The sequence below is a fragment of the Argentina silus genome, assembly GCF_951799395.1.
Source record: "Argentina silus genome assembly, chromosome: 2".
NCBI classification, from domain to species: Eukaryota; Metazoa; Chordata; class Actinopteri; order Argentiniformes; family Argentinidae; genus Argentina; species Argentina silus.
Window position 1 is genome coordinate 34240377 of NC_139656.1, and position 16328 is coordinate 34256704.

The 16328-nt window shown below is 47.9% G+C and overlaps 3 protein-coding genes across 3 annotated transcripts in view; 1 reads left to right on the forward strand and 2 right to left on the reverse strand.

The window, feature by feature from the left end:
* Positions 1 to 253: 253 nt before the first annotated feature.
* On the reverse strand, positions 254 to 1470 carry ndufa2 (NADH:ubiquinone oxidoreductase subunit A2). The gene is made up of 3 exons (XM_083664879.1): positions 1336 to 1470; positions 895 to 1001; positions 254 to 449 (listed from the first exon to the last, which is right to left on the reverse strand). The coding sequence occupies exons 1-3, from the start codon at positions 1440 to 1442 to the stop codon at positions 361 to 363; spliced, it is 303 nt and encodes a 100-aa protein (XP_083521005.1). The 5' UTR covers positions 1443 to 1470; the 3' UTR covers positions 254 to 360.
* A 199-nt stretch (positions 1471 to 1669) lies between these two features.
* On the forward strand, positions 1670 to 10485 carry ik (IK cytokine). Its single transcript, XM_083685381.1, has 19 exons — positions 1670 to 1839; positions 2179 to 2245; positions 2426 to 2524; positions 2752 to 2811; positions 2958 to 3125; positions 3590 to 3704; positions 4068 to 4138; positions 4274 to 4320; positions 4818 to 4981; positions 5207 to 5315; positions 5605 to 5644; positions 6761 to 6974; positions 7107 to 7125; positions 7247 to 7323; positions 7592 to 7677; positions 8251 to 8397; positions 8636 to 8744; positions 9068 to 9102; positions 10190 to 10485. Exons 1-19 carry the CDS (start codon positions 1809 to 1811, stop codon positions 10215 to 10217), a joined length of 1686 nt encoding a protein of 561 aa, XP_083541507.1. The 5' UTR covers positions 1670 to 1808; the 3' UTR covers positions 10218 to 10485.
* The window catches only part of LOC310801352 (uncharacterized protein), an 18399-nt gene continuing 12554 nt past the window's right edge, over positions 10484 to 16328 (reverse strand). The window contains exons 16-18 of the mRNA XM_083665346.1: positions 16105 to 16210; positions 15639 to 15786; positions 10484 to 11506 (exon numbers count right to left, since the gene is read on the reverse strand). Coding sequence (XP_083521472.1) covers positions 11450 to 11506; positions 15639 to 15786; positions 16105 to 16210 — 311 coding nt within the window. The 3' untranslated portion in view covers positions 10484 to 11449. The remainder of the gene's footprint in view (positions 11507 to 15638; positions 15787 to 16104; positions 16211 to 16328) is intronic.

Here is a 16328-nt window from a genome sequence, read left to right on the forward strand (position 1 = left end):
GATATACAGATATATACAGACAGATAGATAGATAGATAGATAGATATATACAGTATGGTTATTTAAAGACAAGTGGTATATAAAACTCTGTTTGTTATGAAACTGTGTTTGTTTTTACACAAACATCTATTTTTATCTTGAGCCATCCTGCTTGAGGTGCGAGGTGACATCAAGATTTCACTCCTGTTTTTTTACACACATACACACACAGCATAGTTCAACACAATGAAAATACAACGGAAAATGTCACAGGTTATTAATAAGTTTTATTAGAACAGCAATAGATTTATGTAATACACAGGACATTTACAACAGACACTCCATCATGGTTTGAGAGGTGTCTCAGGGGAGCTGGGTCCCTCATTGTGACTTCACCACGGTCTCCAACACGCTGGCCACCTGGTCCACCGTCATGTTGTCCAGGGCAACGCTGCTCTCCTTGCCAAAGTCTGGAAGACAGGCAGAAACACATCCATGAACATGATATGAAGGTCAAACGCATCAATGCATGATCATTGAACATGACGTGAAGATCAAGGCAAAGCAGATTGTCGTTAGCAACTGAGACAGACAAACATTTCAGCTCCAGCACTATAGGCAGACTAGCAGCTGCAAAGGACAGACTAGGTACGAGAGAAATGGAGAGAGGGGAGATATAGTGATAGAGATAGTGTGAGAGAGGGAGAGGAGAGAGAGAGAGAGAGAGAGAGAGAGTTGAAGTGTAGAGGGAGAGGAGAGAGAGAGAGAGAGAGTTGAAGTGTAGAGAGAGAGAGAGAGAGAAAGAGAGAGAGAGTTGAGGTGTAGAGAGAGAGAGAGAGAGAAAGAGAGAGAGAGTTGAGGTGTAGATAGTAAATGTTTAGGTATTTGGTTACAACTGAGACGTTATGCTCTCACCGCGTCTGGCCCAGAGTTTGGGCTGAACCCCCGAACACTCTCTGATGAGGATGGGGAACCCGGGGTTAGCCTGCTTCAAAGACACGTAGTGCTGCTCCACGAAGTCCCTGCGGAACACAGAATAATGGCTATTATAGCCAGCTAAATCACACGTGTGGAAATCGGCTGATATAGTCATGGCTAGGTTATGAAGACGTGCTAATCGTGGTGTGTGTGTGTGTGTGTGTGTGTGTGTGTGTGTGTGTGTGTGTGTGTGTGTGTGTGTGTGTTTGTTTACATTCTGCTCCTCTGTCTGACAGGGGAGCCAGTGTGCACAGCTAGCTATCAATGTGGCTAATCTGGCGAGCTAGCGAATGACAGCTGTGATTAGGCCAAAAGCAAGCTCACATGCACATTTCTAGTGAATGAAATGGTGACTATGTGTGACATATCCTATATTACCGTGCTCCCTGGCTTGCAGGTGACGTCTGGCATAAATGCAAGCGAATTTCCCGAAGGTTTTTGGCAAGGTTAGAGCCGATACCTCTCACTGCGGCGGCGGCGGCCATCGTGTCTCCTCTGCGTTTGTTTGGCCCGCCTACCGCCCGCTTCAACAAATCACACGCGAGAACGGGGGTGCCATTTCAACCAATTACTTTCTCCATTTAAGACTGACGTTACTTTTAATCCAATCGCCGATGACTTTCAAGACAACGCTGCGGAGTTGGAGAGCAATCGATCACCGATTAAGCGTTCGACTATTGATTCAAGGCACTGGCATTTCCGTTCTCACTAACGGAAGCACAACAACTTGGCTAACTGAGGGGCTCTGGAAAAGAAGTGGGACGAATTAACAACATTCATGATTGCTCTTTCTTATAACGGCTGATTTTAAACGTGTTGTTCTAGCTGAGAGTAAAACCACCTGCATCAAAATGCCTGAACGTGAACGAGGAGAACGAGAGAGTAAGTTGAATTTCGCTTGGCTAGCTAGCTCGCTAGCTTCTGTAGCATGTGTTAAACTGTACTTAAATGTTGTTATCGAAACAACAGCCAGCCTACTGAACTGAACAGCTGGTATTTCTATTTATTAGTTTTTTGGGGGGTTCAGGGTCTTGGTACAATTGGGTCGCTATCGTCCCATTCGTGATTGGTGCTACATCGCAGCTGCGTCAACTTATTAATAATTCAGCAGCAGAAATGCATGACTAGGATACAGTGAAAGTAGGACGCAGTCCTAGCTTCTCTCCTGCAGCGGTGCTAGAATGGCGTTCTCTGGTACTAACGCCCTCTCCGCCTCCGCAGCTGAAGCCTACTCCAACCCCCTGGCTCCGGACGGCCATGAGGTGGAGGACCACCGCTCGGCTCTGCAGTGAGTCCCGCTTGGTTCATTCTGTTGACTGTGTCAGCCTTTGGATCACAATGATCATTTAACTCTAATTTAAGTCAAGTTAACTTCCCCAGTGTTGAAACTCTGGATTTGAGCTAGGATGGATTGATATGCTGATGTTGTCTGTCTGTGGAAGTGGTTAATCCTGTTTGTTTTCGCCAGGTCCAAGTTGACCAATGAGGACTTCAGGAAGCTTTTGATGACCCCTCGTGCCACACCCTCCTCAGCCCCGCCCTCGTCGAAACTATCCAGAAGTCATGAGTGAGTGGTGGAGATGATGATGATGATGATGGTGGTGGAGATGATGATGGACTGACTGATCAAAGACTGTACACGTGACACTTCTCTACATGAATTATTAGTCGTAACCAAGGCGCTGGATCATGACAGATGGGTTTGGGGAGGTCCAACATGGAGAACAGTACAAGATTATCAGAGAGTCGAATGAATCAACACTTCCTGATGGCTCTTCTTCTCTTGTTTCACAGTATGCCCCGGGAGTACAACGAGGATGAGGATCCTGCGGCACGCAGACGGAAGAAGAAGAGGTGGTTGTTGTTTTAAGAGGCCTGGCAGAGTCACAGGTTGACCTGTCTTGAGGTCTCTCACCTGTCTCTCTTTGGTGCTATTCTATTCTACTCTTTTCTATTGTATTGACCTTTGACCCTCTGTGTGTGTGTCCCCCCCCCCCCAGTTACTACGCCAAGCTGCGGCAGCAGGAGATTGAGAGAGAGCGTGAGCTGGCGGAGAAGTACCGCGACCGTGCCCGCGAGCGGCGTGATGGCGTCAACAAAGACTACGAGGAGACGGAACTCATCAGCACCACGGCCAATTACAGGGCAGTGGGGCCCACCGCGGAGGCGTGAGTATTACATCATCACTACCATAGACAAATACAGGGCAGTAGGGCCCACCGCGGAGGTGTGAGTATTACATCATCACTACCATAGACAAATACAGGGCAGTAGGGCCCGCCGCGGAGGTGTGAGTATTACATCAGCACCACTGCCAATTACAGAGCAGTGGGGCCCACTGCGGAGGTGTGAGTATTACATCATCACTACCATAGCTGATTACTGCGCAGTAGGGCCCACTGCGGAGGTGTGAGTATTACATCATCACGACCACAGACAAATACAGGGCAGTGGGGCCCACCGCGGAGGCGTGCGATTCCCCTGTCACACCCCCACACAGCCCCGCCACGGTCGGCTGCCCACCTGTAGTGGTGTGGATGCATATGGATGTTCCACGTCGGTAATGATGGCTGTTGTTGTTTATTTCCAGTCAGTGATGAGCCTTGTTGTTGTTGTTGTTGTTTATTTCCAGGGATAAATCTGCAGCGGAGAAGAGGCGTCAGCTGATCCAGGAGTCTAAGTTCTTGGGTGGTGACATGGAGCATACTCACTTGGTGAAGGGGTTGGATTTCGCCCTGCTGCAGAAGGTCAGTACTCTGCACCAGCGTCACTGCTCTCCGTATGAGTCTGTGTGAGGAGTTACTGTAGTCCAAGAGATGCTGGTAACCCCTGGGACGTCTCCCTGGCACACTACACCCCCCCCCCCCCCCCCTCTCTGAAAAGTAAAAATACCATCTAGGCCACCTCATTCTCTAACGTCACACTGTTCACTCAGAGGAGAAGCAAGTCTCCTCTACCGTGTTTTAAAGGACTGAAGCACTGCAGCAGAATAGAGCAAACACCACCTTGTACTAACTAGACATACTGTTGAGAGAAACAGTTGACACTGGTAGTTACATGACAAGTGTTATGAGAGGCGTGTGTCCTGTTATAACAGGTTGTACTTGCAGGTACGCGCTGAGATCACCAGCAAAGAGAAGGAGGAGGAGGACATGATCGAGAAAGTACAGAAAGAAGTCAAGTATGTGGATCAGAAATGAATCTGTTTTTCTCTCGGAAATCTGAAATGTTAAATTGCCATTTACCATAAAAAGTGTTCTCTCTGTGTGACGCGACCCCAGTGACCCCAGTGTGAATCGTTGTTGTGTCCCTGCAGGAAAGACGTGGAGCCGGAGGAGAAGATCGAGTTCAAGACACGTCTAGGTGAGTAGTGGAGAAGTAGTACTACCTACCAACCTACTAACCTACACACCTACCTACCGACCTACTAACCTACCTACCACACAACCTACCTAACTACCTACACACCCACCTACCTACCTACCAACCTACTAACCTACACACCTACCTACCACACAACCTACCTAACTACCTACACACCCACCTACCTACCTACTAACCTACCTACCACACAACCTACCTACCTACACACCTACCTACCTACTAACCTACACACCTACCTACTAATCTACCTACCTACACATATACCTACCTACCTACCTACCTACCAACCAACCTACTACCTACCTACACATATACCTACCTACCTACCAACCTACTACCTACCTACCCATCCACCTACCTACCTACACATCTACCTACCGACCCACCCACCCACCCACCTACCCAGAAAGTGAAAGAAACGGCCCAGTTTTTTGCTCACGTTTGTTGATGTTGATATTGTTGTGTGTGTTCCACAGGAAGGAACTGCTACCGTATCCTGTTCAAAGGTCGTCAGACGGAGCGTAACGAGCTGTTCCTGCCAGGCCGCATGGCGTACGTGGTCGACCTGGAGGACGAGTACGCCGACACAGACATCCCCACCACCCTGATACGCAGCAAGGCTGACTGCCCCACCATGGAGGTACGCTGGCTAGGCTAGGCTAGGCTAGCTTATACGCAGCAAGGCTGACTGCCCCTCCAGGTAGCTAAGCTAGGCTAGGTTAACTGCCTCACCATGGAGGTACACTAGCTAGGCTAGCTACTGTGTATAACACCATATATACCATATATATATATATATATATATATATATATATATATATATATATATATATTGACCGGAGCCTTGTGCCCCTAACCCCCTCAGGCCCAGACCACCCTGACCACCAACGACATCGTCATCAGCAAGCTCACCCAGATCCTGTCCTACCTGAGGCAGGGCACACGCAACAAGAAAATGAAGAAGAAGGAGAAAGGTGAGAGGGGGGGAGAGAGAGGGGGGGAGAGGGCCATCACACCACACTGGCTCTCTGGCAGGGGAGGCTGGTGGAGGTAGAAATGCGTTACAATGAGCCCGTCCTCCGATTTCTACCTCCACCAGCCTCCCCTGCCGTGGCCCCTCTCTCTTGCATCTGTTATAGTACGGTCTCCAGTTCCACAGAGCATCCCGTCTCTGGCTGCTAGCTCAACAACGGGCCGTTATTCCTGCTTCCGTCGTCATGCTTACGGTGTGCATCATAATCACCTCCATCTCTGTTTTAACAGGGAAGCTGGATGAGAAGAAGGCCCCAGAGGCTGACATAGGGTCAGTACACGCTCACGCTCACACCACTCCTACATCTACGCCATTTAGCTGACGCTTTTATCCAAAGCGACCTACATCACAGTGACTGCATACATTTTTCAGTATATATGGTCCCAGCAGGAATCAAACCCACAGCCTAAGCGTTGTTAGCGCCGTGCTCTACCCACTGAGCCACAGAGGACCAGCTTAACCCACCAACTGCCAAAGAGTTCTAGAGTGTTCCAAGTGTTCTATGTGTTCTACCCACTGAGCCACAGAGGACCACTATCCTACATCTTATCCTTCCCTCCTCTTCCAGTGTGTCTGTGTCTACCGAACCCCAACCTGGTACCATTCAACCCTTCTACAAAACACAAAAAAGCCTGTTTTGTAAAGATCTGGGGCCAGTTTTCCGGAAGCTTCATAGCTAGAGTAGTGGTCAAGCTGCGAAGCTTTCGGAAGACGACCCCCCCTACAAAGCATCTTTTTTTCCCCCCTCTCGTGAACCCTAACCTCTAGCCTTCCCTTATCTGACCAGCAACGTTCTTCATTTCACGAAAGGAGTTATTTCACCCACAGAAGACTGACCTGAGAACATTGTTTTTACAACTGTTACTCTCTCATGGTTTTGCAGTTGGGTTTGAACCCTAACCGATGACCTTCTACTGAACCCTAACCTATGACCTTCTACTGAACCCTACTTTACATTACATTTACATTAATGGCATTTAGCAGACGCCTTTATCAAAAGCACTGTACAACAAATACATTTGTCTAAGTAAGTGAGTCATCTCTGTCATCATAAGAAAAAGTAATCTATGCTAGGACCAGGGGCCATTGGCAGTCACAAGGCATGAAGAATTATTTTTTATTATTAATTTATTTACAGTAGAGAAACTTGTACAGGAGGGTAGTGGAGATGAAGAGGTCTTTAGGAGGGACAGTTAAGATGTAGCCTGAAGAGATGGGTCTTCAATTTATGGTGGAAGATAGCTACTGAACCCTGACCTCTAACCTTTCTGAACACTACTGAACCCTGACCTCTAACCTTTCTGAACACTACTGAACCCTGACCTCTAACCTTTCTGAACACTACTGAACCCTGACCTCTAACCTTTCTCCTCTCTGTCCTCGCAGCATCTTTGATGACGTCGGCGACTACGCCCCATCCACGTCCAAGGCCGTCCGCGATAAGGAGAAGGAGCGCTTCAGAGAGAAGGAGAGGGAGAAGGACAGGGAGAGGGAGAGGGAGAGAGAGCGGGAGAGAGAGAGGGACAGAGACAGGGACAGGGAGGAGGAGAAGAGGAGACACAGCTACTTTGAGAAGCCCAGAGCAGATGATGAGGAGGAGGTGAGCTGTTTACATTGGTGTCATATCCTGTCCTCAGTCATTGGTCAGAATGTCTGTTTTACTTAGATGTCATAGATGTTTTAGCAGACAACTTCATTTAAATGACTAATTTGTATTATTTTATTTTCACAGGCCATGGACATAGAGACAGGTAATTGATCCGTTATACCATGATGCCAAAAAGATTCTCAGGGCACTTCTGAATGTCTGATCTGGAGTCAGTCCTTAGCCCAGTCTGACCCCTGACCCTGCTCTCTCTGTGTGTCTGACAGGTCCAGGATCAGTCAACGACCAGCTCAAACTCATCAACGACAAGTTTGCAGGAGCAGCAAGCGGCTGGCCGGGCGAGACATATCCTTATCGTGTGTGTGTGTGTGTGTGTGTGTGTGTGTGTGTGTGTGTGTGTGTGTGTGTGTGTGTGTGTGTGTGTGTGTGTGTGTGTGTGTGTGTGTGTGTGTGTGTGTGTGTGTGTGTGTGTGTGTGTGTGTGTGTGTGTGTGTGTGTGTGTGTGTGTGTGTGTGTGTGTGTGTGTGTGTGTGTGTGTGTGTGCGCGCGTTGTGCAGGTGTTGATGTGTGTGTTCAGGCCAGTTGAGTGGTCCTCTCCTTAACTGCTAGCCACTGCTGGGGTTCGCCGTGATGAGAAGAAGCAGATGGGAGATTTCTTTGGGATGTCCAACAGCTATGCAGAGTGTTACCCTGCTACGTAAGTATTACCCTGGAGACACAGGTGTTATTACCCTGGAGACACAGGGGTTATTACCCTGGAGACACAGGTGTTATTACCCTGGAGACAGGTGTTATTACCCTGGAGACACAGGTGTTATTACCCTGGAGACACAGGTGTTATTACCCTGGAGACACAGGTGTTATTACCCTGGAGACACAGGAGTTATTACCCTGGAGACACAGGAGTTATTACCCTGGAGACACAGGAGTTATTACCCTGGAGACACAGGTGTTATTACCCTGGAGACACAGGTGTTATTACCCTGGAGACACAGGTGTTATTACCCTGGAGACACAGGTGTTATTACCCTGGAGACACAGGAGTTATTACCCTGGAGACACAGGAGTTATTACCCTGGAGACACAGGTGTTATTGTAGAGAGTTACCTGGAGACACAGGTGTTATTGTAGAGAGTTACCTGGGGAGACAGGTGTTATTGTAGTACTTGTTATTGGACCATGGAATGAGTTGTGATGTAGTGGTTTTCACCTGTTTAATTTGAGTGCTGTTCTCACCTTTCCTTCCTTCCTTCCTTCCTTCCTCCCCCAGGATGGATGACCTGGCGGTGGACAGTGATGAGGAGGTGGACTACAGTAAGATGGACCAAGGGAACAAGAAGGGTCCTCTGGGCCGCTGGGACTTCGACACCCAGGAGGAGTACAGCGACTACATGAACAACAAGGAGGCCTTACCCAAGTACGCACACACATGCACACACACACACACGTATACACACCCAAAACACACACATTCCCAAACACATACATGCCCACCAAGTATGTACACACACATGTACGTACACACACACACCAAGGAAGTACACAATCATGTACACAAATGTACACACACACAAAACACGCACATACACTCATGTACACACACACACACACCCAAAACACAAGTAACACACCGTTGGCTCTGTTTGTCCTCTCAGGGCTGCCTTCCAGTACGGCATCAAGATGTCTGAGGGCAGGAAGACGCGACGCTTCAAGGAGACCAATGAGAAGGCAGAGCTGGACCGGCAGTGGAAGAAGATCAGCGCTGTGAGTACAGAGGCCTGGGGCCCAGGGTTCACACTGGGGGGGGCCAAGGTTCACACTGGGGGGGGGGGCCCATGGTTCACACTGGGGGGGGGCCCAGGGTTCACACTGGGGGGGGGCCCAGGGTTCACACTGGGGGGGGGCTGGTTCAACTAGTCCTGCTGGTACTGGTAACGTGTGTGTGTGTGTGTGTGTGTGTGTGTGTGTGTGTGTGTGTGTGTGTGTGTGTGTGTGGCTAGCAGGGTTGTTAGACTGGTCAACCCTGGTGAGATGTAAACAGGCCGGGGTCATGACCTTTCTCTCTCTCTGTGTTCTCTCCATCCTAGATCATCGAGAAGAGGAAGAAGTCAGAGGCGGACGGGTGAGTTCTTCCTCTCCACTGTCTCTGTCCACATCGCGAAAGCCTTCCCTTGATTCCTCGTCTCCTCTCTCCTCGTCTCCTCAAGGAGACGGTCTGTGGGAAAGATCCTCAGATCTCCTCAGCCAATGAGTTTAGAGAAGGAGGCGAGAGAGAGAGAGGACGTCCTGTAGATCTGGCCCTTATTTAACACCCCCTAGCCCCTCCCCCTAGGCACTGCTGTAGATCTGGGAGGATGGGATAGGGGTTAGTATGAGAGAGGTGTGAGCAATATGGTGGGGGCTAGGAGGTAGGGGCTAGGAGGTAGAGGGTAGGAGGTAGAGGGTAGGAGGTAGGTGTTTGGACTGGAGGTGGGTAGGTAGGTTTGGGCAGGAGGCGGGTAGGTTGGTTTGGGCAGGAGGTGGGTAGGTTGGTTTGGGCAGGAGGTGGGTTTGGGCAGGAGGCGGGTAGGTGGGTTTGGGCAGGAGGCGGGTAGGTGGGTTTGGGCAGGAGGCGGGTAGGTGGGTTTGGGCAGGAGGTGGGTTTGGGCAGGAGGTGGGTAGGTGGGTTTGGGCAGGAGGTGGGTTTGGGCAGGAGGCGGGAGGTGGGTTTGGGCAGGAGGCGGGTAGGTGGGTTTGGGCAGGAGGTGGGTAGGTGGGTTTGGGCAGGAGGAGGGTAGGTTGGTTTGGGCAGGAGGTGGGTAGGTTGGTTTGGGCAGGAGGTGGGTAGGTTGGTTTGGGCAGGAGGTGGGTAGGTGGGTTTGGGCAGGAGGTGGGTTTGGGCAGGAGGTGGGAGGTGGGTTTGGGCAGGAGGTGGGTTTGGGCAGGAGGTGGGTAGGTGGGTTTGGGCAGGAGGCGGGAGGTGGGTTTGGGCAGGAGGCGGGTAGGTGGGTTTGGGCAGGAGGTGGGTAGGTGGGTTTGGGCAGGAGGTGGGTAGGTGGGTTTGGGCTGGAGGTGGGTAGGTGGGTAGGGCTGGAGGTGGGTAGGTTGGTTTGGGCAGGAGGTGGGTTTGGGCTGGAGGTTGGTTAGGGCGGTAGGTGGGTAGGTTGGTAGCATGGTGGTGATCTTGCTAATCAAATGTTGTGTTCTCTCTTCATTCTGTTGTTCTTCAGGGAGAAAGTGAAGAGGCCAAAGTACTGATTCCCCCCTGCCCCGCCCCGCCCCGCCCGCCCCCTGCATCGCCTGGAACCCGTAAAGAACCACCCATATCCTGTTGGCTAGAACCCCCGTTTGTAATGTGGAATATTGTAATGTGTATTGTAATGATTACTTTTTACCTTTCTCTTTCTGTGTGGAAACGTCACCATCAGTGAGACTTTGAGCACAATGTTGTACAGCTTTTACACAGACCTGTCAGACCCACGGTGTTGCTGGGCGTCAGCCAATAAAGAAGACACACATGACTGTTTTCGGTTTCCGTGTATAAATGTGTACGATCATTTTATTTGTAGGATATTTTGCAGAACACTGTTTCAAACAGTTTGATGTAACAAGATAGAAAGTCGATTTGTTATTATTGTTCCAACACCGTTAGAAAGCTGTAAATTCTTTGACCCAGTTATGATCTAAATGTGTAGTTCATAGTAACTTGTACGTTGCGTTTATTTGGAGGTAGTGACATGATGTGACGTGCATGCGGTGATCCATCAAGCACAGCAGCCTGGGAGAAACCTTCCTGTAACAAGCAGGGGAGGCTGGTGGAGGTAGAAATCGGAGGACAGATTCATTGTAATGCATGGGATGGAATGAAGAATGGTCAACGTGTGTTTGATATCAACTCTTAAGAGTTGTGGCTGCTGCACTTCGGTAGATGACATCACCATAATCAAGCCCTGGCATGAAGGTTGATGCACAATCTGCTGCCTGCTGTTCAGGGAAAGGCAAGATCTGTTCCTACAAAAGAAGCCCACCTTAAATTTAAACCCTAAAAGCTTTTTAACAAGCTCCTCCGTATGTTTTCTAAACGTCAAGTCTTTGTCAAACCAGATGCCCAGGTATTTATAAGCACGACCCAAAGTACATATATGCATGAATTATAGATACATTTTACAAGATATAGATACATTTTTCTGTGATTTGGTAAATAACATACTTGGTTTTTCCAGCATTAAGCACCAACCCCCCAGCCAAACAAATGCTCTCTGCAGAACACTGAATGCAGACTGTCGCTCAGAAAGAGCCTGGTCCATCGTGGGGGCAATAGCATATATAACAGTGTCAATGGTCAATCGTATCGAATGCCTTGGAAAGATCTACAAATAAGGCAGCATAACGTTTTTTTTTTCCAATCTAGGCAATTTAACACAACATAGTGACCATCACTTATTTCTGATGTAAACGTACAGGATGAGAGGAATATTTGTGGCTGAAGCTCAGAAGACAGTTATCAGTTCTTCACTCTCTGAGTCCAGGTCCTTCGCTTTGTCCTGCTGAACGGGAGACATGAAGGTGAAACAACAGGTTTGTAGCACAATCCACCACCATTCTTACTTGGCTAAATTTGGCTATTTTGAAAATGAGGCAAAACACCTTAGCGTTGACCTTCTGAGTACCTGTGTAGATCTGTAGAGGATTGGATAGTGAAAGTCATGTGGTCCACCTGTCCCTCTAATTTGCCACTTTGCTTAAACCATCTAATCCTCTCAGGCTGTTTGTTTGTTCGCAATGGAAGTATTTTGTCAAATTAAGTTTTTTTTCCAATTGCTTTGATGCTATCAGATACAGTACCAGTCAAAAGTTTGGACACACCTTCTCATTCAATGGTTTTTCTTTATTTTTTATTATTTTGTACATTGTAGATTCATATTGAAGACATCAAAACTATGAAGGAACACATATGGAATTATGTTTTAAACAAAAAAAGTGTTTAACAAACCAGAATATGTTTTATATTTTAGATTCTTCAAAGTAGTCAGCTTTGCACACTCTTGGCAAGGTGTGTCCAAACTTTTGACTGGTACTGTATGTCCTCAACTTTAACTTTCATGATAGAATGTACATCTTTCAAATTAGAATATTGTATTGTGAAATGCCACAAGAACATTTGCTTTAATCATCGACTCAAAAGATCATCATAGATTCACTGTTCACCTACCAACCAGTTCATAACAGCAGAAAAGACGTTTATATAAATACATGTTTCAAATATGATCTGTTTGGAGTGCAGAGGAGTCGTAACAGTACATTCAATACCATTATTCATATTTGGCTTTTCTAAACAAAATGATAACCTTTTTATGCAATGTCAAGGTGTAGCAAACCTGTCTTCCAGATACAGTAACCTTACATGTACCACTGAAGAACTCAGACATTGTGACAAGAAGTTTGCAGCACTAGTGAGGTAAATACTGTGGTATTGCTGTATGATGTTTGATCACAAATTACATTTACATTTACATTTGTAACATCTAGCAAACGCGACTTAGAACAAGTACATTTGTCTAAAGTAGGTGAATCATCTATACATCAGTCATCATAAGCAAAAATCTATGCTAGGACCAGGTGCCATTGGCAGTCACAATGCTAGAAAAAGGAAGGATTATTAACAGTAGAGGAACTGTAGTGGGGGTGAAGAGGTCTCTAGGGTTAGGGTTAGTACAGGGGGGTAGTGGGGGTGAAGAGGTCATTAGGGTTAGGGTTAGGACAGGGGGGTAGTGGGGGTGAAGAGGTCTCTAGGGTTAGGGTTAGGACAGGGGGGTAGTGGGGGTGAAGAGGTCTCTAGGGTTAGGGTTAGTACAGGGGGGTAGTGGGGATGAAGAGGTCTCTAGGCTTATTTCAGGTGGTTTCATAAATAATCATCTCTTTGCATTTTGACCTGGGTATCTCTGGCTGACAGACAGTGGAATTACCTTTGATCTGGGTATCTATGGCTAACAGATGCCCAGATCAAAGGTCATTCCACTGACTGTTAGCCATAGTCAGTGGAATGACCTTTGACCTGGGTATCTATGACAGTGGAATGACACTGTAGTATTACAACCACGATCATACAATGTGTGATTTGGTGTAGTTGTTTAATATTTTAAGGATGTCAATTGTTGTAATCCAACAGCCAACAACACACATGATACACATTCAAAATGGATCTGTTTGAAGGCGCTGATTGAAGGGAATAATTGTCATTAGTATCCAATGTCAGGCTATGATCATCTATTATCCTCCATATCAGAGTCGTTGATGGAGAATAACCAGTAGTCATTATCATCATGATTGGTTACCATGCTTACAGTGTGAGATGCAGAACTGTGCAAAGTGAATTACAGAGAGCCAATTATGGTTTATTACACTATCAGAAAAATATCAGCCAACAAAATAATGATGCCATACTACAGTATTTATGCTTTACAGACATGCATTACTGTATCATTCAGTCGCTCATAATCCATAAACATTACTGTAAGGAAAGATGTGGATTATCTAAAGGCCAATAGTTGAGTAGCAGTTGGATTATTTTATTTTTTTATGAGTTCACATGCCCACCACAACAACGGGAACATTCAGTAAAACAATTAGTCATTTCTCAAGTGCTTTCACACAAAATGTGAATGTTTACCATCTATTTGGAGAAAGATGAACACAACTCTCTTCATAAAATACACAAATTGATTGATTAAGTGTTGACAAACAAAATGGAATTATTTCTTTACAGCATACAGCTCTTTATCAGATTCTAATCAATCTCTACTCCATACATTGTAACTCTCATCACTCAACAGTTCAACTAACAATCAGTCTGGAATCACAAATGAATCAGTCATCAGTTACGTAACTAATGTGGCCTGGCACTAACGCTGACCCCTGACCCTGACCCTGACCCTAACCCTGACCCTGACCCTAACCCTGACCCTGGCCCTAACTCTGACCCCTGACCCTAACGCTGACCCTAACCCTGACCCTGACCCTGGCCCTAACTCTGACCCCTGACCCTAACGCTGACCCTAACCCTGACCCTGACCCTGACCCTGGCCCTAACTCTGACCCTGACCCTAACCCTAACCCTGACCCTAACCCTAACCCTGACCCCTGATCCTACCTCTGACCCTGGCCCTAACTCTGACCCCTGACCCTAACCCTGGCCCTAACTCTGACCCCTGACCCTAACCCCTGATCCTACCTCTGACCCTGACCCTGACCCTAACCCTGACCCTAACCCTGACCCCTGACCCTGACCCTAACCCTGACCCTGACCCTAACCCTGACCCCTGACCCTAACCCCTGATCCTACCTCTGACCCCTGACCCTAACCCCTGACCCTAATCCTGACCCCTGACCCTAACCCTGGCAGACAGGAGTGAATAGGTTACTGTAAATGTTTTTGTTGGCACTTTCTGTGTTCTACAGTAATGCATGTTTTGTTGTTGTAACTACCTGCTTGATTTTGAATATTTTTTATGACTTTGATTTATATTTATTGTAAGCAATCATATTATCTGTAACAGGCGCAGAACTACCATGAAGTATATAGTAAAACGTTTTTTTTCTGAGTGAAATTCTTCCTGTTTTTTACTTTTGTTTTCAAATGAAAGTTGTCCAACTTTCATTGGTTAGCTAACTCTAACCCTAACCCTAACCCTAACCCTACCAGTGCTTTACCTCTGTGCTGTATTTCAGTCTGAAACCTACCAGTGCTTTACCTCTGAAACCCGACCAGTGGTTTACCTCTGTGCTGTATTCACTCAACTGAACAATGTTGTCATAGTTTGGAAAAAAGTGCATTTTCCATTTCCAGTCCAGTGTGACGAGTTGTGAAAGTTGAGCACACATATCAGATAGTAGCATCAAAGCCAAGCACAAGCTTCTGCTGTCGGCTACAGCGTTGTCAGACTACAGCGCTTTCAAACCACATCTCCAACGTGCATCAAAGTGAGGATGTATTGATCTGATGTGTACGCAGGGAACAATAAGGGAACAATAAGTCTAATGTGACTCAGGCAGCGATGGTCTGCAGACATGAAACACTTCAGCTACAAAGAAACCACATCACATGACAAGCTTTGATCCTCCCGCACGCAAACTAGATGTGAGGTTCGTGCGGAGGTTCATACGGAGGTTCGTGCGGAGGTTCATACGGAGGTTCGTGCGGAGGTTCGTGCGGAGGATCGTACGGACAGCTGCAGCGTCTCGACGGCGACCTGAGCAAACTTCGCATCATAATCCGGCGAACTAATCTCACGCCCTCGTCCTCGCCGCCTGTGGGATGAACGGTTACCATGGCAGCGGTTTCTACCCGCCCGTCACCGATGCTTCTTGCCCCAGGAAGTTATCACTGTTTTTATTGTTCTGTTATTCTTATGAATTTAGCTGCCAACCTGGTAGCGACGTAGCGAGTGGACACTCAGATCTACAGCCGAGCCGACGAGGAAGGGACTGATTTGGATAGTTGTCGATGTTAGGAGTTAGAGGTTAGGGGTTAAGTGTTAAAGGTTAGGGGTTAGGGTTTAAGTGTTAGGGGTTAGGGGTTATGGTTGAAGTGGTTGGGGTTAGGGTTTAAGTGCTAGGGGTTAGGTGGTAGGGTTTAAGTGTAGGGGTCAGGGGTCAGGGGCTGGTTAGCTAGGGTCCTACCAGGAAGAGCAGAGTGTGGTGGATGATGAGCTCCCTGGTGAGGCGGACCATGTTGGTGTTCAGGGCCAGCTCCTGGAACAGGGTCGGGACAAACACCAGCGCCAGGTTCTGGGCCGTCATACGGTTCTCCCCGCTGTACATCTGGACCCTGGGGGGGGGGGGGGGGGGGCGGCAGAGGAGGAGACAGGGGAGGAGACAGGAGAGGAGAGGAGACAGGGGAGGAGACAGGAGAGGAGACAGGAGAGGAGAGGAGAGGAGACAGGGGAGGAGACAGGAGAGTAGACAGGCGGGGAAAGGAGAAGAGAGGAGAGGAGAGACAGGAGAGGAGAGGAGACAGGGGAGGAGACAGGAGAAGTGGGCAACATACTTTAGTTCTCAACTGTTGCATGAAGAAATGAATGTACAGTATTTGGTGTGTGTGTGTGTGTGTGTGTGTGTGTGTGTGTGTGTGTGTGTGTGTTCTTACAAGTAGAAGTGTCCACACAGGGCGTTGAGTGTGACTCTGTTGTCGGGAGGCATCTGTCTCAGCAGTGTGCGGTAAGCTGCTAGTCTGACCGCCTCCTCTGGGTGGCCTAGGAGACAGCATAGAGGAATAAACACTAGAGCTGCTAGTCTGGGTGGCCTAGGAGACAGCATAGAGGAATAAACACTAGAGCTGCTAGTCTGAGTGGCCTAGGAGACAGCATAGAG